The following is a 19,565-nucleotide window of genomic DNA, read 5'->3' as shown; positions in this document are numbered from 1 at the left end:
TCTGTTCCTCAAAGTCCCTCACCCTAGGGAATTGGGGTCACTTCCCTCCAGCTTCCTGGAGGCAAGCTGCTCAGTGGCCTCAGACTGGACTCACATGCCTTGCTTGGTTTGTGGGCCATGGTTGCCCCTCAGGGTTCAGTCACGCAGAAAGGGTCAATAAACTATGTATCTCTAGCCAAAGAAGAAAAACAATAAAACCACCCTGAGGGTCAGAGGTTACCTAGTCACTGATTGAGATATTCACAACTGCTTTTCCTCACTTTTCTTTTCCACTCTTTCTCCCTTGACTACTTTTTACCTTTCTCTAATGTAAAAGGGATCCCTTGAAATACTTTAGGTATGAGGCTGAAAAAAATGTAGCATATGCAAAATGAAGCTTGAACACTAAGAGGGTACAGTGGATTAAAACCCCTCAGGTTAACAATATCGAGCCCCTTGTAAGAGTACTATCAAACTCTTGTCTAAGAATCTGCAAATTTTCTCTGTAAAGGGGAAATAGAAAATATTTTAGGCATTTTAGGCCACACTCAGCCTCTACAGATAATTTCCTCCCATGACTCTTACCATTTATACGTCTAACCCTTTAAAGATGTTTTTAGAAACCATCCTTGGCTCCGAGACTCACTGGAATACAACAGGTTGTGGACCAGATCTGGCTTATAGTTTACAGGCTGTAGTTTACCATTCAAGTCCGAACCAAGCAGTCTAATTCACCCCCACTTTGTCCTGTTTCAGGGTAGGAGAGAAAAAGGGGAGGAAAGGGACGCCCCACGCTTTGTTTTAATATCAAAGCTCCTTCCTCCCACCCTCTCACTAGGAAAGGACTAGATGAATGACCCCAGACCAAGTGCAAAAACAACAGGCAATTTGATTTTACAAAATGCTATATGAAGTTCCTTGGGAGTCTAAGAAAGCATTTTTTTTTAGGGGGCAGGAATTCAAGCTGTCAACCAGGGCAAAAGAAACTTCAGGAAATGCAGCTTGGCCTCTCAGTGAGAAGGGGAGGAGGAAGGTGGAATGTTGGAATAGGCCTGGATTAGGGAAATGAGGTCTCCAGACACAGGCACCAGAGTCACTACCAGCAACGATGATGCGGTCCACAGAAGCCTTTCCTGTCACTTTGCACTTGAGATGCTCTTCAGGGAAATGAGGGGACAAATATCTCAGGAAAGTTCAAGCCTTCTCTAACTTATTTTAGAGCCGAGGTAATTTACATTTTAGAATGAATGGAGCATTTAGCAGTTTAGAAGGAAGCTGGGGTCTAGGATAAATGTGTGTGCTCCAGTGTCAGGCTGAAGGTTGGTACCCCAAATCTTTTCTTACCTGTCTTCTTCAAGTCCTTGAAGAAGGAACTCTATGCATAAATCAAATGTGTCATTATGTATCTCTGCTTCTGATTGGGTCTATCTGCCTGGCACCTAAAAGTGTTATGGGCTGGAAAGAAAGAAGTCCTCTTCCGATTTGATTCATCCTTCTGGTAGCTACAGAGCCACACCGCTGGTGATGGCTAACAGCCAGGCACCTTCAGAGCAGTAAAGACATTTGTGTGTGTGTGTGTGTGTGTGTGTGTGTGTGTGTGTGTGTGTGTGGCAGGACACATGAAAAGCCATGACCACAACTTATCAGCAGCCTTTCACCCAGATTTGGCTGATGAGCACTGCCCACCACCTAGGGTTTCACTCCACTCTGCATCTCAGGGTTCCCTTCATAATCCCAGCGTGGATTCTGATAGGACTCCTTCAATTCTCTTCCTTCCTTCTCCAAGTTCAGCCCTATTTACTCAAGCTTGTATCTCTGAAGTTCAAGTGTATATATCTGTCTGCACAGCCCTGATTGACAAGTACAATGAAAATGTCTCATTCCCATCTGCTTTGCATTTCATTACATTGGGCAACAATATGCCTCGAACTGCAAAGGACAAAGGCAAAACAGATTTGTAAAAAGGGTTGATTAACAATAACTACTTGTGTATTCGCTATTGCGCTTTAAAGACATTTTAGCCTTATAAAATATTTGTCAAATGATGGGACCATAGCAAAAACTCTGATGTGGCTAACAAAATCTGGAGCTCAGTGAGCGGTTGGCGAAATGTGTCCGCAGGTCCTGAGATCGTTCAGGATCAGCTCAGCCCGTGAAGCCAATTAAGAGCTTTATCTTAGCATAAAAATAAAGAGGAGTTAAAAATGCATTCTTTCCCCAGCTTTCTTCCCCCTTCATTTTTTATTGCCATTTGCAGTTTTTCTTTTTAAAAGATCTGGGACTCTAAAAAGTGGGTGGGGATTTATGTAAAGAAAGTGTCCCTTACCAAGAAAAAATGCGAATAATGGTGAGTTTCAAGGACATGTTTCAACGAGAAGCATTTTGTGCTCCACTAGGGAGAGGCAGGGCCACCAAATTCAGCGTCTCGGAATAATTCCCTTCCTGGATTCAAAGATTCATTTATTGAAATAAATCAGGAAGCATTGGCAGAACGGAAATCCGCTTGCTGGGTTTAAAGAGTCTTTAAAATGTTGCGAGTGTTAGATTGCAAGTCTTTTTAAATACAAAACAGAAGAAAAGACCGCAGTGTTTCCCTTGGACTTAAAGAAAATTGCTAGGTCCCTGACTTAGGCTAATTTTATGTCCACCACCACACACACAAAAATGTGTTTGGAAAAAAATCTCGCATGATAATACGATGTTCTGTACATGCTTTGTTGCGGGGGGGGGGCGTTTGCTAGAAGGAAGGGCAAAACGTTGTAAACCAGGGTTCTGGGCTGTACAGAGAAGTCAGTTTACTCTACTGCCCCTTGGGTTGCTTTCTTTTCCTCCTCCTTCTCCAAGATAGATCCTAAAAATCCAACTCAAAAGCTTTTCTGGTTTGGCAATGATGAGTTTTTTCGCTGATTTTATTTATTGCTTTAGATTTGGGCATAAAAATAAACCTTTTTCCTATTTACTGTTTGAACTCAGTGTGAGGGAAAAGATCCCATTATATTTCCTAGCCATAAGACATGTGGATATTTAGACCAGACCACATACAACTGGGGGATGCATAAAAGAGATTTATTGGTTAATTTAGGCTGCCTAATACACATGTAAACCCCAGTAAGCCAAAGCTGACGCGGGAGCCGTGGTTACATCGTACAATAAGAACCCCGACCCGAGTTGGAATGGTCTTGCCCTGGCCAGCGCTGTGATTCTTTTCTGTACCTGAAAAACGAACAGATGAGAACTCACTCCTGCCTGTCCCTAGCTTGTACAGATAAAAAAAGTTTTTCCTTTTTCTTTCCCTCACTGCACTACCACCCTGATCTCAGGCTTATCTCCCCAAAGCCTCCCTGTCCCCCAAGCTGTTACTGGGAATACTCAGAAAACCAAGTTGGGGTGGAGGAGGAAGCTGCAGGTCATGAGGAAAAGCCTGACTCATTTTTCTCCCTAATGTCAGTGACTTTCTTTGTGAAGGGTGGGGGGCTTTGTTCTCTCGTGCAGTGACTCGATATATCTAGAGAGATCCGGTTTTAAAAGTCAAGGTTCCCACTCCCAAAATAAGGAAGCCCACACCCACACCAACTAAAACAATTCCAAACTGTCTGCCTTCTCAGCTTTTCACAAAGCCCTCAGCCTTGCTTTTTAGGGGGTAGGGGGGAGCATCTGACACCTCTGAATCTGAGGGAGCAAGGATACCCCCTGAGAATACCACACTCAGCATGGGCTGGGCCACCACAGCAAGAGCTCCAAGGTCCTGGATTTTGGCCTAACTGAGCCTCCTCAGGTCTGCCCCTTAACAAGCAGCCCCCCCCCCCCACCTTCCTACTTCTCGGTTGATGATCTAATTGAATTATGCCTTTTTGTTCCAGGGACTACAGAGCACGTGCTGGAGGCAATTAATTATCGGAATGTGGCCCTATCAAAACGGTCACCAGGTACTGGGTACTGGGTAGGTCAGCGGCTGCAACGTCTCCCTGCCCTGTGTTCCAGTCTCCAGCCCAGAATGGAACATGCCAGGATCGGATGTCCTTCGCCTTTGCTTCCTTCCCGGGGTGCCTCTTCTGGCTCCCATTCTCATCAGGGTACCAGCCAGGATGCCCCAGAAAATCTTGAAGCAGCGCTGGCGTTCCCAAAACTCTGCAGCCAACTTCCCCCGGTACCCAAGCCTCAAAACCAGCTTTCTCCAGGACACACTCTGAGGGGAAATCTAAACTTTTTCAGACCAGCTCAGGCCCAGGGTCAGTGGAGATTGATTAAAGGTGAAAAGAGGGACATGGAAGGAAAGAACGAAGAAAGGAAGGAAGAAAGGAAGGAAGGAAGGAAGGAAGGAAGGAAGAAAGAAAGAAAGAAAGAAAGAAAGAAAGAAAGAAAGAAAGAAAGAAGAGAAGGAGAAGGAGAAGGAGAAGGGAAAAAGGGGGAAAGGGAAAAAAGGAAGAAAATAAAGAAAAGCAATCTCTTTTTGTAAACCCGACTCCAGGGAATTCATTTGCATGATTTAAGTATACTTACTCTTCTCTGACCGCCCCCCCCCAAATCCTCTGCTGAGCGACAATGAAACCCTGCTTGGAGAGCGTTTTTTTCAGCAGATACAATAATTTAAGCCAGCAGCGAACTCACCTTCCAACCTGGGGAGAGATCTGGATGTGGAGGGCGATTGGGGCGAATTTGATGGGGGGGGGACAACGGTAAAATGTGGTGCGGGCCGGCTTTTCCCCCAGCACACTGGCAAAGAAAGAAGGTGAACTGTTGGCCAGGCCGGGCAGATTGGGGGACAGGAAGTGAAAGACTGCAGTTATAAAGCGCTGCTTGAGGCGGTCTCTCCTGGTGCCTCTGAACTTGATCAGATGTTCTCTCTCCTACAGAGAGATGGCGGCCAGTCTGAGAAGCTGCCTCAAGGCGCAGACTTTGGGGCTCTGCCCCTCTCGGGATTTGATAATCACATCCATCTTTTTCTTGGCCTTGTCTTTACACTAATGCTCCTAAACCCTTTGCAAATGTCTCCCGAACACAGCCCCCCACCCCACACAAGTGAATTTATAAAACTGTCTGAAACTGGTTATTTCCCACACAAGTGAATTTATAAAACTGCCTGAAACTGGTTATTCTGTCCAGAGAGACAACACCCGTCCCTAAAAAAGTAAATCCTTAAGTAGTTAAGTAGTTCCCTTGGCCACTAGGTTCTTCTCCCGGTAAGAGTAGCAGATAGCAAGCCCTGGCTGCTCAGAGTACAGAAAATTCCATCTCACGGCCCCCGTTCTCCCTCCTTCCCTTTATGCTCGAAAATTTAGAGAATTCAAAGCTGCTGAGCACAGTGATAGGAAGCTCCACCGACACTGTGTTTCATGTGCTGTGCGCAGGTTGTGTTTATACGGAATATGTGCTCTGTGGGTTTAAAATTTGTGAGTGTTTGCTGTTAAGTGCATGTATGTATTTGCCCTATTGTGTCTAGTTGTGTTTGAGTCGTGTTCTGTACGGTTGTTGTGTGCTTACTCTTGTGCGTTGTGCATGCCTCACGGAGTGTGCCTCTGTCTGTTGTGTGGTTGCGTTTGTTGGGTTGTACATGCTTGCTGTGTCATGGGGGGAGTGGGTGGCGGCGAGTACCACCGCTACTCACAAACTAAGGGGTCAAGCCTTGGCTCAGACGACGTATGGGAGACCGGTATTAACTGCGATCGGTTCTCTTCATTTGGGCCTCAGACGACTGCCGCCAGCGCGGGGCCCAGGCAGCGGGCTGGCCTGGCCTGGGTCCTGGGTCTTCGGGATATCAAGACTTATAGGGGTGGGTGGAGCACAAGCCGCGGTCGGGCCGGCAAAGCGATCTGCGCCATGCGGCCGCCCAGAGCCAAGCTTCTCAAGGTGGGTCGCGGCTGGGCCTCGCAGACTGTCCGCCCCGCGCTGCGCCGAGGGGGAGGCGCGGCAGTGTGGATCTTCGCGGGGCAAAGAGTTTCTTTAGCTAAGACGGGTACGGAGCGCGCGAGGGGTGCTTGGGGCCCGTTCGGAGCCGGGACGGAGCCGGAGTCCGGCCAGCTCCGCCGCGCTCTTCGTGGGCCGAAGCCTGGCCCCAGTCCCGCAGAGCCGCACGAACCCCGCGGAGCCCACTCGCGGCCGCCCGGGGCCGCCGCCTCACCTGCCAGGCGTCCGGCGGCTGCCCAATCAGCTGCGCCCGCTCCGCCGCGGCTGCCATGTTCTTCGCTCCGCGCTGCCAATCAGCCTGTCGGCGACCAATAGGCGGTGGGGCCGGGGGTCAGGTGACCGCGGGGCAGCCGGCTCCCTATTGGCGCGCGCCGCCCGGCCTCCCGCTTGGTTTATGTGAGAGGAGTGAGTGATTGACTTATCAGTCCAAGGACATTACTCGGGAGGCGAAGAGGCTGGGACTTGCCAGGCGAACAGCAAGGACCGAGCCTGCCTGCTGCCCGTTGCCCGCCCGCCGGCCGCGATCCGGCTCGGCCACTTGGCACAGCACAGCGGGGAGCCCTGTACCCAGGGAGCCTCCTCGCCCGAGGGTTCTGCGCTCTCTGGGAGAGGAGGAGTAACCGGGACAGGACTGACAAACCCCGCCCTCCACTTATTATTTTGCTTATTTTTCTTTGTGCGCTCCTGTTAGTTTGTTAAAGCAAATCTAGTCCTAGAATCTTTTCTCCTCCCTTTTCCCTCCTCCTTTCCCCCTGCTTCCCCCACCCCCGCTCCTTTTTCTTCCCCTCCTCCCTCCTATCCCTCTGCAGGAGACTCTCAGCGACGGAAAGTTGCAGCTCCTGGTGGCGCCTGAGGGGTCTCCCTGCAGTGTCCTACCGCCGCCATCCGTCTCCTCCTACGACACTTCGGAGATCTCCTTCGCCTACACCACTGCTCACTGCAGCCGGATCGCTGTGTGCAGAGCGTCCCATCTATGACGATGCTCCTGGACGGAGGCCCGCAGTTCCCCGGGCTGGGAGTGGGCAGCTTCGGCGCACCGCGCCACCACGAGATGCCAAACCGCGAGCCGGCGGGCATGGGACTGAATCCCTTTGGGGACTCAACCCACGCCGCCGCCGCCGCCGCTGCCGCCGCTGCCTTCAAACTGAGCCCAGCCGCTGCACACGATCTGTCTTCGGGTCAGAGCTCGGCTTTCACGCCGCAGGGTTCGGGCTACGCCAACGCCCTGAGCCACCACCATCATCACCATCACCATCACCACGCCAGCCAGGTGCCGAGCTATGGCGGCGCCGCTTCGGCCGCCTTCAACTCCACGCGCGACTTTCTGTTCCGCCAGCGGGGCTCCGGGCTCAGCGAGGCAGCCTCGGGGGGCGGGCAGCACGGGCTCTTCGCCGGCTCGGCGAGCAGCCTACACGCCCCAGCAGGTATTCCGGAACCCCCCGGCTACCTGCTCTTTCCCGGGCTGCATGAGCAGGGCGCTGGGCACCCGTCGCCCACAGGGCACGTGGACAACAGCCAGGTCCACTTGGGGCTGCGCGGAGAGCTGTTCGGCCGAGCAGACCCGTACCGCCCGGTGGCCAGCCCGCGCACGGACCCCTACTCAGCCGGCGCGCAGTTTCCGAACTACAGCCCCATGAACATGAACATGGGCGTGAACGTGGCGGCCCACCACGGGCCGGGGGCCTTCTTCCGTTACATGCGGCAGCCCATCAAGCAGGAGCTGTCGTGCAAGTGGATCGACGAGGCTCAGCTGAGCCGGCCCAAGAAGAGCTGCGACCGGACCTTCAGCACCATGCACGAGCTGGTGACGCATGTTACCATGGAGCACGTGGGGGGCCCGGAGCAGAACAACCACGTCTGCTATTGGGAGGAGTGCCCCCGCGAGGGCAAGTCCTTCAAGGCGAAGTATAAACTGGTCAACCACATCCGAGTGCACACGGGCGAAAAGCCTTTCCCGTGCCCCTTCCCGGGCTGTGGGAAAATTTTCGCCCGCTCCGAGAACCTCAAGATCCACAAGAGGACCCACACAGGTAAGGGGGAGACATGTGGGTTTACCAAGGCACCCCGCCGCAGAGCGGACTTGCGACGTGAGTCAGAAGGATAGAGTAGAGGCCAAAGAAAGGGGCGGCGCCCCTGCCGAGGCCATTGGGACTGAAAGCGCAGTGAGCGCACCTCCATCCCTCGCCCTCCCCGACCCGCGGCACTTTTGCCCACTTCTAACTTCCAGGGCCGGCCACCCTGCGGTCTCAGGAACTAATTGGGACCTTCTCGCCCCCAGAAACAAACTGGTGCCGCCTCTTCTTGTGTTCCCTTCTGGAATACTGTGAAGAGACTCCGAATGTGTCGAAAGTGTATTGCTTACGAGCGACTTAGCTCTCGGCGCACATTCGAGGAAGGGCAGCATAGAAATGCTAATGAAAACTACCTTTCAGTTACTTCCGCTCTTTTTTGCACTTGATTGGCACATCTGCTCATTAAATGACTGATACTTTTGTCAAACTATTTTTATTTGGAGTTCCAGGTTCAGTTCAGTCCTCTGGGAGGAAAGCAAAAGTAGAAAAAGCACCACAGTTTCGTGGCTTGCTCAGAACATCTTGTGAGAGTGCCTGTAGTCCCTGGATTTGTATCGCTTTCTCTTTTCCAACATGAAGTATGACTACCTAATTTTGTAATAAACGTACTTACCAAAGCCGCTACATTTTAAAGAGGCAAATTAAAAGGTACAAAGAAGGGGCTGGACGGGATTTTCCTGTCGCTGGCCCATTATCCCGCCGAGCTCGGGTACGTTGCCGTAGTGGCCGTGGAACGCGTCCGCGCGTTGGAAACCCTGGGCGGGTTGGGGTGGAACAACTTAGGGGAAAGTTCGGAGGGGCCGGGAGCTTTACGGTCCTGCGAGAACAAAGGGACGATCGGGCTCGGGGCCACTTCGGCCCCGACCCCGCCCCGGACCACTACTCCCCAAACCAGCGTGCTCAACCCACGCTCTTCATTTTTCTCCAGGAAAAGGAGATGCCGCAGCGTCCCCCAGTCGGCGCTCCCTCACCGGGAAGACCGCCGGGCGCTCTTGTCTCCTGCTTCTCCGCTCTGGGTAGTTCCTGGCCCTGATGTATTTCCCCGTTTGCACTTTTGCGTTTTGCAGGTGAAAAACCTTTCAAATGTGAATTTGAGGGCTGTGACAGACGCTTTGCCAACAGCAGCGACCGTAAGAAGCACATGCATGTGCACACCTCGGATAAGCCCTATATCTGCAAAGTGTGCGACAAGTCCTACACGCACCCGAGCTCCCTGCGCAAACACATGAAGGTAATTACCTCTTTATTAGCGGTCGGCGGTTTGTAAACGCTCTGCCCGAGTCCGGGCCCGCGGAGCAGAAGCGCTCGCGCTGCCAAACCCTCACTCCTCCAAGTTAAATCCGATTTGCTTCAGCGATGACACTTTGAGCCCATTTTGGGGATGGGGGTGGGGACAGGAGAGAGCAGAGTTGGGAGGAGGAGAGAGATGAAGGAAGCAGTGATTTTATTGGGAAGCTCTAGCCGAGCTCAGCAGGATCGGAGACTCCAAAGGCCGTCTCTTCCCGGCTCAGCCCGCGGTGGGAATCCAGAGTGGCCGCGTGGAGGCCGGGAGAGCCTTCGGCTTTCCCTAAAACAATAGGGCCAAGGAGCGCGGTCTGGTTCTCACCCATTTGTCCCAGACTTGGCGTTGCCAAGGACTCCTATGCCACTTGTTCTCTATACCTGCTTTCCCAAGTCAAAACCTGGGCCCGCACTCACTAATTTGTAGGGCACCGCTGAGTAACTGTTTACTCCAGCCCCGGAGGAAGCATTTTGAAGTGACATGACTAAACCAGAATGCTTTATCCCTTTTCCCTAATGCCAGTCTTAGGATAGAACCTCGTTTTTGGCAAACGTATCTGGGTTTTCTAGACATCGGTAATAGGGATTTTTTTTAAAGCAGCGTTTCACTTTTAAGTGGGTCACTGGGCGGTCTTGCTCTTACAGTGCTCAAATTCTGCTCTTGTTTTTGCTTGCACATTGCCAGTTGGAATTATATTCATTATAATATATACATGTTAATTTTAGGTTCATGAATCTCAAGGGTCAGATTCCTCCCCTGCTGCCAGTTCAGGCTATGAATCTTCCACTCCACCCGCTATAGCTTCTGCAAACAGTAAAGATACCACTAAAACCCCTTCTGCAGTTCAAACTAGCACCAGCCACAACCCTGGACTTCCTCCCAATTTTAACGAATGGTACGTCTGAGGACAACCAAAATGCATTTTAAAAAGAAAACTGACACCAATCAGATGGAAATGGAGTTTTTAACGCAAGAGGCCACATATAGGGCTACATCTTGTCAATTGCAATTATCCAGGAAGGTTTGGGGCAAGATCCAAAAGTAACCATGCCCTTTTCTCAGGATTAGAACAAATGTATTGGCATTTGAAGGATTTTTTACAAAATCTTTTCATTGCTTTTTTCTCCCCTTCCTCTTGCTCTCTGCCCACCCTATTCTGAAACTCCTTCAGTTCATTTTAACAATTGTCCTGTTTCTTGAGGAAGTTATAGAAGGCTTGGTGGTGGTGATATTAAACTGATGGAAATTCTTCGCCTTAGTGGTGATTGTTTAAACTCTCACAGTCTTAAACCATGCCAAAGTCCTGTTATGTCTTGAACTTTTCTTCAAAGCATTACACTTGTGAATGTATCTTTGTCTAATGGGGTCGAAACTGTTGTTCAGTAATTTTTCAGGCTGAGGATATGATGTTACTCTACACAAATTGTGACGTTTAGTATGCAGTTGCCTTTTGTAATAACTTTTTTTTGTAAATACATATCCGTTGATGCCATATTTATCGTTTGTAATTTAATTATTGCTGCAAGTGCCGGGAACTGAACAATATTTATGGATAAATGTTTTCTAACAGATCTGTACAGCTTTTGATTATAACTGCTTTAGCATTAAAATTATTGTTTTGAAAGAAGAACACAATTTACAATTTTGGAACCGCTGACTTTTCTCTTGTTTTGTAACAGCCTCCTACAAAGAGGAAACATGAGCAAATTTGAATCTTGTTTGTTGGTATTTATAACTCACTCACATCCCTTTTTTAATTGTTAAATTATTTTTCTATTGCAGTATAGATTCCTTACAGTGTCAGTTTCCATCTGGGAAGACCTTCCTTTCTTTATCTCTAGCTCAGATGGTTAACTGCGAGTTTAAATGTGTTTGTCCTGGATTTTCGGCATGCAAATCAAATATTACTGATCAATTCAGTTAGTGGCCATGACATCTCAATCTTGTACTTCAAAAGACTGAGAAGCTGGATTTAATCATCCCTGCCCTACATATATAAACATAAGGTAACCTAATTAGTTTTATGTCCCTTAGTTTTTTATTACCTTACATAAAAATGAAAATTGTGGCAGGATGCATGTCTGTTCTATCTAGAGATCACCCATATACCTATATGTTTGTATCTATGACTTATCTAATATGCCTACCAAATCTATCTAGTTCTCTATTTTCAAAACATAACATATGTCTGGAACAGAGATGATAAGCAAGGCCAGTTGAGCAGTGCTTATTTATGGTTAAAATGTTTCTGGAAAAAAAAAGTATTCCATTTAAATTTTGGAAGGCAAAGGCTGATTTGTTTTCTGTATATAGTTCAATTCATAACTATCACAATTATTCATAACATTTACATAGTGGTGTAATAACTGCAGCAGTTCTGAAATGATAAAGTGGAAAAAATTTTGCAAAATGTTATTTTTAAAGTTCATTATTTGTAGGCAAAGATGTTAAGAGCATTGTTTCCATTAAAATCAATAACAATGAAAAATGGTTGTTTGCTTTGTGATAAAATGTTAACAATCCATTTAATCTTCAGTGAAGCAACTCATTTGGACAAACAGTTGTTTTTATAATGGTTCTGTGGAAAAAAAAACTATTATTTTGTGGGGTTGGAGTGGGTAGAGTATTGAGACCTTTTTTATTAGGGTGCTGTTTGTTATAGAGAGCCCAATCTCTGCATGAAGAACAGAAAGGTGGAGATAAGGAATTGTAAAGAAGTTAGAAATGTAATGAATAGGCTTAAGTACCTCTTTCTCTTTAAGGGGCAGTGCTTGGGGGTTTTTTGGTGGCCGTCAATTTGGTATTATATATAATCATTTTCAATTCAAGAATTTTGTTGTTCTTTTCAAAGAAATAAAGTATTGGCACAACTTATTTATGTTATAACATTTTTGTATTTGGTGCCCAGTATTTTTTTATGTTCAAATAAATTAACCTAGAATTTCAATGCTTAGAGAATTTCTGATGATTAAAGGAAACTTTAATTCCCTGGAGACAGTTGAAGCCATCTATTTTGTTATTTATTGAACTTTGTCGACAGATGATTAATTATCGACAGTTTCTAATTGCAAACTACTTTGGAGGTAATTTTTTGTTAGTGGCCAATGGGATCTTTTGCTCTTTCCTCCACCAATGTCCAAACGTAAATGCCTTGAAGAGGTTGGGATGACTTCACAAGTGCTGAGCAGGTAACTGACTGGCCAGTCTACCACCCCCAATTCAGACAGTCCAGTCTTGACCTTGACATTGATGGGTCTGGACCAGATTACTGTGAGGCTTTTTTCTCCACTTCAAATCAGAGACCATTTACATGTTTACAACTTTTCGGAAAGTATAGCTTCTTAAGACTGGTTATAAATGTATGCCATTGTGAAATCAAGAAAGTGTGCTTTACTTCTCACTTATGCAATGAACTTCCACAGATTACTACTTTCTCCAGGCGGTCCCTTCCCCTCCCCCAACCTCACCTTAAATGGAGATGGCTTGTGTGCTAGATTCACTCAGAAACTAGCCCACCCCACCCCCCATTAAACACAAGAAATATCTCCTTGGGAGACAAAGAAGAGTTTCATATTTTCTAAGACGCCTGAAATTACCTTAAACTTTTACAGGAAAGCATTGTGTCTTAAGCAAGAAAGATGGCAATTAAATAATGATGATAATCGATATTAAGAGAACATAAAAGCATAGCCACTCTACATGATTACCTCCAATTTGGGCACAGCAAATTTCTCAAAATTATGTTCTATACCCTGTCATTTTTGAAAGAGAAAAGTATTGACTTTGGTTAAAAAAAATAAAAGATTTTCTTCCTCCCTAAATCTGCTTTGGCAGCACACATTTACATTCTTGAATTTGCAGGAAATAATCTTAAGAGTTATTGAACACCCCTAAGCACTAAAACCCAAAGCCCATGCTAGGCTCTTAATAATCTACTCATTTTCTTTCCCTCACCTGGAAAGACTTTTGTTAAAGCCCATTATCTTTTTCAAAACGAGTAATTTGGCATAGGATTCCCACTGCTAGGTGGGCAAAGGGAAGGTGGCTAGTTGCGCAAGTCAGATGTCTGGCCTCGATCTAGTTGGAAGGCTGAAGATCAGCAGCCAGGGCAAGGCCGACGGTCCTAGCTCCCGGAACGTCCTAGCTCTAGGAAAGTCGGTGATGGGTGAGCTGCAACCTAGCTCACAAAGCCTACCAAAGAAATTTGGTGTGGCCTGGACCCACCTCCCCACCCCCACACTGTCCCGCCTGACTGCCTGAATTCTCTGGCCTTTTCTTCCCTGACTCTCTGTTTTCCTTTTGAGAAGATTCCTCAAAAACAAACCAGAAGATGCCCTTCACCCAAGTTTCTGAAAGAAGCAGGGTGCCCATCACCAGAAGAGCATTCTTCGGTCTTGACATCTTCACTGGTCCTCTCACAGGCCTGTGGCCTTCGAGGCCCTGGCTTTTGGAAGTCCAAGCCCCCATCGGACTGTCCTCACCCCGGGGCTCTCTGTCCACACACCAAATTTTTGCGAGTCCGAGTTGATGATCTGGCAGGGAGCAGGGGACCTCATTTCCTAGGGTCAATTCTCCCGCGGTCTCAGCCCGCTGACCCTTTGACCTCCACCTACAGAGCCCTCTGAGGCCATAAGCCTGTGGTCCCGGTCGCTTAGGCTCCGAGGACTCTTTGCGCCCCATCGCCTCCCGGCCTCATTAGGCCGGCGGGGCTGTAAAGCAGGAATCAGCCACTGCCTAATCCGGTTCTGGGGTCAATGCGACCCCAAACAATGGTGCGCTCCGAAGGCAGAGTAGCGCCGGCCACAAACTTTGTGTTCAATTCATTTTCCGCAAGCAGCAGAGGTGGGGAGCTGGGTGGCAGCACCGTGCTCCTTGAAACTTAGGCCGCTGGCCTGTCCCAGGACTGGACAGCAAGAAGCCGCCCCCCCCAGCGCCTGGCCGGGAGAGGGTGGCGAGGCCCGGGTGGCGACCTGCACAGGAGCCCAAAGGGGGCGGGACCCGCTCCGGGGACACTTTGAAGTGGGTTTTTAGCGCGCACGTGTGAGAGCCCGGCCAGGACCTGAGCGAGGACCCGCTGGGAGGAAAGAGGAGGCTCAGGCCGGGGCCCGACTCCTCCCCCGCTCCCCGTGGCTCTGGCCTTTTCAAGCCTCGGCCAGGACCGTAGGGCGCCCGCCCCCCCAGCTGTGCCCGCCGCACGCAGGCGCACAGCCCGCAGCCGTCGAATCGGATTCGGCAGCGCAAGGGTTGGGGGAGTTGAAAGCGGCTTTACTGCGCCGCACGCACGGCCTCAGCGGAGCCTAAGTCGCGAGGAGGAAGGGAAGCCGGGAGGGGGGTGAGGGGGAAACGGTGCAGGGTGGTGGGGGCGGCTCCAGTCTGGAACATGGCGGCCGGATGCGACCCCCGCAGAGCGCAGCGCGACTCGGCCAGGGGCTGCCGCTTGCTGTGTGCTTCCCACTCCCCAAATGGTTCCGCTGCTCCAGGCGCCTCCCGGGAGGATGTAGGGCATGGCGGTCGAACGCAAAACTGTTAGAAAACTGAAAAGGCAAAAAAGAAGAAGTTCTTCCTGGGCCTTCTCGTGGGAAGTTGGCGTGGCCTTTTGGAGGCTGGGATTCCCACGGGACTGGGAACTAAAAGTCGCCGGAGGCCGCCTCGCCCTTCTCCCCTAACTTAGAGGTTTCCCGCTGGCCCTTACGGATGACGGATGCCCTTTCCACTTATGGTGACTCTGTCCGGATTCCACAGCCCCCTGGACTCCCTCAAACCGGGTAAAGGTGGACACTGGTCCCTTCTCAGGACAATGGAGGATTCCGTGAGGAGAGGGTACTTAGGCACTGTTTCCGAATAGATTTGCCCGGCCTATCAACCTGCACCACTGGTAGCTTGATTGAACCATCAGTATTGCCCAGGCCCCTTTTCTGCATATCTCATCTAAATTGGTGCTGTCGTGGCTTTTTTGTGTGTCGCAACAGCTGGTGATCTTGGATTAAGAAGGAAGAAGGGCCACAATCACTAAAACTTTGATTCAGCTTTTGCTTAACTGCCTCGATGCTGACCTCAGAAAGAGCCCGGAGAGTAGCTCTGGAATCTCCACCTCATGTTTTGTCTGAAGCAAAATCAACTACACTCCTGCGGCTTCACCCTCAACTGTGACCGTTGTGAGGAGCAAAAATGCAGCTTTTAAAAAGTGTGACTATTGACCCCCAACTCCTCTAGGCAAATAAACAGCATGAACTCTTCCACTTTGGGTCTTGGTGGAGAGCAAGAGCCAAACCTGAAGCCCACCCTCTTGGAGGTGCCCAATGTCAAGCATTCGGGCTGCTGAAGGTGTGGGGCAGTTCCCGAGGGCCACCTTGGGAAGGGCCCCAGGTGGGTGGGCAGGTCATTAGCAAGACTGTCCCGGATCTGGGAGAAATCTGCAAAACAGTGCCTTTTTCTGCAGAGAACAATTGATGGGGTTGTCTCTCCTCCTTTTCAGTGCACAAAGAAGAGGGCTTTGGAGCAAGAATTTGGACTATGCATTTAAGTTGGCGTGCTTTGCATTGGAAACCCCTGAGCAATTAAAATAAGCATGCCCTATAGTATTTTCTGGCCTTTTCTTATGTATGATTTCTGCAAGTCAAAGGGACTGGAGCCTCTTCAGCAGTTTGGAAACTTGTTTTGAAATTGCCACCAAACTGATTTTTTTTTCCCCTATGGGCCAACTTTCCTCCCCAGATCTGGCCACGCCTCCCACGCCCTCAGTACACTTAGTATACTGACATCTTTAAGAGATCAAAGGAAGTAAATAGTGCTTGCTGTATATTTTTCCATGCTGTCGTTTGAACCCTGAGGTTTGAGCTTTTCCCGGTTAAATCTCTTGATACTAAAAAATGTGCAAAATAAAATGTTCATTAAATGGAAAAGGCTTTAGCCATTGGTTAGACAAGAGTTTGTCCCTTGTCCCTTTAAGCTCTACAGAGCCCCGATTGTCTCTTAAATTGACTTTAAATTCAAGCTAAGATGCATTGGTGAACTGTTTCCCCTGGATACCTGCGGTGTTCTTTGGGTCATTTGATAGGGTAAAGCTGGTTGATTTTCATACAAGCTATGTGAATGGAATTTCTGCGAAGCTGGGCGAGTGATAAAGTGGTGGAGCTCTTACATTTGACGACTGCGAGGGGCACTTCTTTTCTCACTAAAGTTTGGTTTCTGTCCTAACTATTGAAATGTACAGTTTGAAAAACACTAAGTTTGCTGGGAAGCATTTAAAGAGGGAAATGGTCAGGTCATTTGGACTAAGGGTAAATTTTAACATAGTGGCATAAATTCTTTGAAAATTAAAGAAATTCCTGTTTCAAAAATCGAAGCTAGCTGAAGAAGACAACAACAATGTTTAAATAGTATCTAACAGAACAAGCAGTCGTGTGTTTTTCATTTGGCAACTTTTCAAACTGTTTGATAATCTGATGAATGGAGAGAAATGTAAGCTTTTGTAGCAGCTATAAAAACAGCTTTCACCAGATGGCAACTGTATAATGTTTACCTTTAAGAGGGTATATGTATTGTTTAATTGCCTTATGAAAAGACAACCCGTGTAAAGGTGTAAAGACCGTTTGGACTTAAGGTATTAAAATTAAATATTCCATTTTGTTTTATTATAACCTAGTGTTTAAATATCCATGTAATGTTTTATGACATTTTTCTGTGAGAAAATGTGGCCTGTTTTGACCTATCTGCAGTTCACTTTTTGTTTTTTTGCCAGTGTTGTCCTGCTTGGTATCCGGGACAGTCTCTAATTCCTGAAGAAGAACTTGATACTGACGTTGGTATGCAGCAGCCAGCCCTCCATAACACTACCTATCCCAAATGCAGGGTTAATGCTGAACCTACTGTGCAAGAAATGATTTACTGATGAGGTTTCAAAGAAAACCACATCAATTTGGATGTCTGTTACCTTGAAATGATCATTTTAAGAGTAGTTGCTTCTCTCCTAGGTATAAAAAGACTATTTTCTTCTTTTGGTGTATTTCATTCTGTGTTGAGCAATCATTTGTGAAATGAAAAAGCAAAAAAGCTCCCCCCTCCAATTTAGGATTTATAAATGGGAAGCTTGAGGTGAAGACTGGCCTAATTCATAACCCACTGTGCATTATCTTATGCACTGTTGCAAATCTTTCTCAACTATCTGCATTCTACGTGTAAAACTCAAGTGTTTAAAACTGGAAGCGTGAACACTTGTTTTGTTAATTCCATGTTTATGCTTTAAAGTGAATACCCAGGATCCCTATAATTGTTTGACTTAAATAAAGACAATTTAAATTATTTTGGGAACTATTGTTTTATTATAGCGACAACCATAACCCTTAAATAACCTCAATTAACCTGTCGAGTTGAGATAATTTATATTTCGGTCATATTTTGCATGCATAAAAATGCTGGTATTCTGAAGCAGATGTGGTGGTGCACACCTATAATTCTAGCACAGTAGTCTGAAGCTGAAAGATCCTGACTTCGAGACCTCTCTGGACTATATAGCTTGGGCTACATAGTGAGACCCTGTCTGAAACAACAACAAAATCACAACAATATAACATAGGGTTTTAATTTAGCAATTAGCTAGGGGTGTGGAGGAGTGCTGAACAAATCCCAATCGAATGCTTTTTCACTGCTTTGCCTGGCAGACTAGGGCCCAAGGCTAGGTGCTGGGATGATCAGGAAAGAATTCGGAGGTAAGGGTTGATTAGGGTGGTGAGAAGGAAGGAATGGCTGGGAAGGAAGGCATGGCAGCATGTGTTCATCTGGAGGGGAGAAAGAACATTTGAATACTGCTGTTTAGGGGGAAAACAAAGGGAAAGACCAAGCTGTAGACAATCTTAACAGGTAAAAAGAGAGCCTTTCTGACATTGAGGGGGAACATCCTAAGAACACTTCTAGAATTATGGAATATAGGTGTTACGAATACACTAGTTGTCATTAATTAACAACAATGTGAAAGAAGATGAAGACACTTCAGAGAAATTCTTTGAACTCCAGATACTTGATTTCTCATTTTAAATATAACATCTGTAATCTAATGTAATCTGTGAGTGATCGTCATTCTATTTATTTGGCATGATTATGCCATGATGAAGTATTTTAAAATTGCAGCCTGATAAAATATATAGCGACTGGATCTTTAGATCTAGGTTTAGTAACATTTCTGCTAAGTAGACTGATGATTTCATAATTTTAAGTAGTGGGGGAAATGCTTATCTTGGGAAAATCACTCATCTCTCTGATTCCTGTTGTCCATTTACATCAAGAATAGGAGAAGAGCCAGTTAAGAAATTCTGATTCTTTAATTCTCAGTGGGCTGACTTGACCTTTCTTTCATCCTCCATAAGACTGTTGGTAGAATTTCTATTTTGTGTTATCTTTCAAGAGTGAAAACCAAGTTGGGCATGGTGGTACACTCCTATAACCCCAGCACCCTCCCAGCTGGAGCAAGAACTAGTGAGTGGGAGGTGAACCTGGGCTGCATAGTAAGTTACACATCAGCCTGGGCTGCAGAGTGGGGCACTGCCTCAAAAGAAAGACAAAAATCAAAACCAAAACAAGAACAGTATCCTCGCAAAGAAGCAGTAGAGACTTCTAATGGTATTTTCAAAGCAAAAACCATGGAAAGCTAAGTTATAAAGTTGTATGAGAGTCAGCTAGCATCGCCTGGGGTTGTTCTAAGCAATGAACAAGAAAATGGCAGGAATAGGGGCCTGGGAGATAGTTCAGTGGACTAAGCACTTGCCTGGCAAGCGCAAGGACCTGAGTTCAATCCCCAGTTCAGCACAAAAAAAAAAAGAAAAGAAAAAGACAGGAAGAGCCTCTCATAGAGAACAAATGCTAACTAATCTTTTCTCTGTGAAGATATTTATTGTTTTGCTGCTTTTGAGTAGTTTGCTATTTTTAACATTGTAAAATGTGTTATGAAAAACATGTAGTGGTTTTTTCTGGAGTGCAAAACAGTACAGTTTTCAGAAAATAGATGGGAGATTTGGGGCATCTAAGAAATACTGCATTTCATAAGCATAATCACTATATCAGGCATGTGGGTTTATGAACATAGCTATGAATATTTAAACACATAAAATTAAAATGTTATTAAATGCTTGTTCATTATCTTACAATGAATACACTTTTTCTTGGGTAAAAATAAGTTGTGTACTTAAAATCTGTAAACATGGTAATTTAATGGTTTATTTTTAATTGGATAAAGTTTTTATGTTACTCAACAGTTTGAATCTTGTATATGACAAATTTATAGTATGAAAATTGATATTCAGATGCAACAAAAAGACTAAATCTTATGTCTTGAA

The 19,565-nt window shown here is 46.9% G+C and overlaps 1 protein-coding gene across 2 annotated transcripts; it reads left to right on the top strand.

Moving 5' to 3' along the window:
* Positions 1-6,303: 6,303 nt before the first annotated feature.
* Positions 6,304-17,538, top strand: Zic3 (Zic family member 3). Of its 2 annotated transcripts, none has more exons than XM_004639348.2 (3): positions 6,304-7,913; positions 9,023-9,186; positions 16,979-17,538. In XM_004639348.2, exons 1-3 carry the CDS (start codon positions 6,857-6,859, stop codon positions 17,126-17,128), a joined length of 1,371 nt encoding a protein of 456 aa, XP_004639405.1. In that variant the 5' UTR covers positions 6,304-6,856; the 3' UTR covers positions 17,129-17,538. The 2 variants fall into 2 exon arrangements, with proteins under 2 accessions (XP_004639405.1, XP_004639404.1); XM_004639347.2 differs by lacking the exon at positions 16,979-17,538 and adding an exon at positions 9,963-10,142 and having other exon boundaries at positions 6,857-7,913.
* The last annotated feature ends 2,027 nt before the right edge of the window (positions 17,539-19,565 follow it).

This window comes from Octodon degus, unplaced genomic scaffold (assembly GCF_000260255.1).
Source record: "Octodon degus isolate 3935 unplaced genomic scaffold, OctDeg1.0 scaffold00110, whole genome shotgun sequence".
In the NCBI taxonomy this organism is placed as follows: Eukaryota; Metazoa; Chordata; class Mammalia; order Rodentia; family Octodontidae; genus Octodon; species Octodon degus.
The sequence above is the reverse complement of the archived record's forward strand: the minus strand, read 5'-3'. Positions and strand labels throughout refer to the sequence as shown.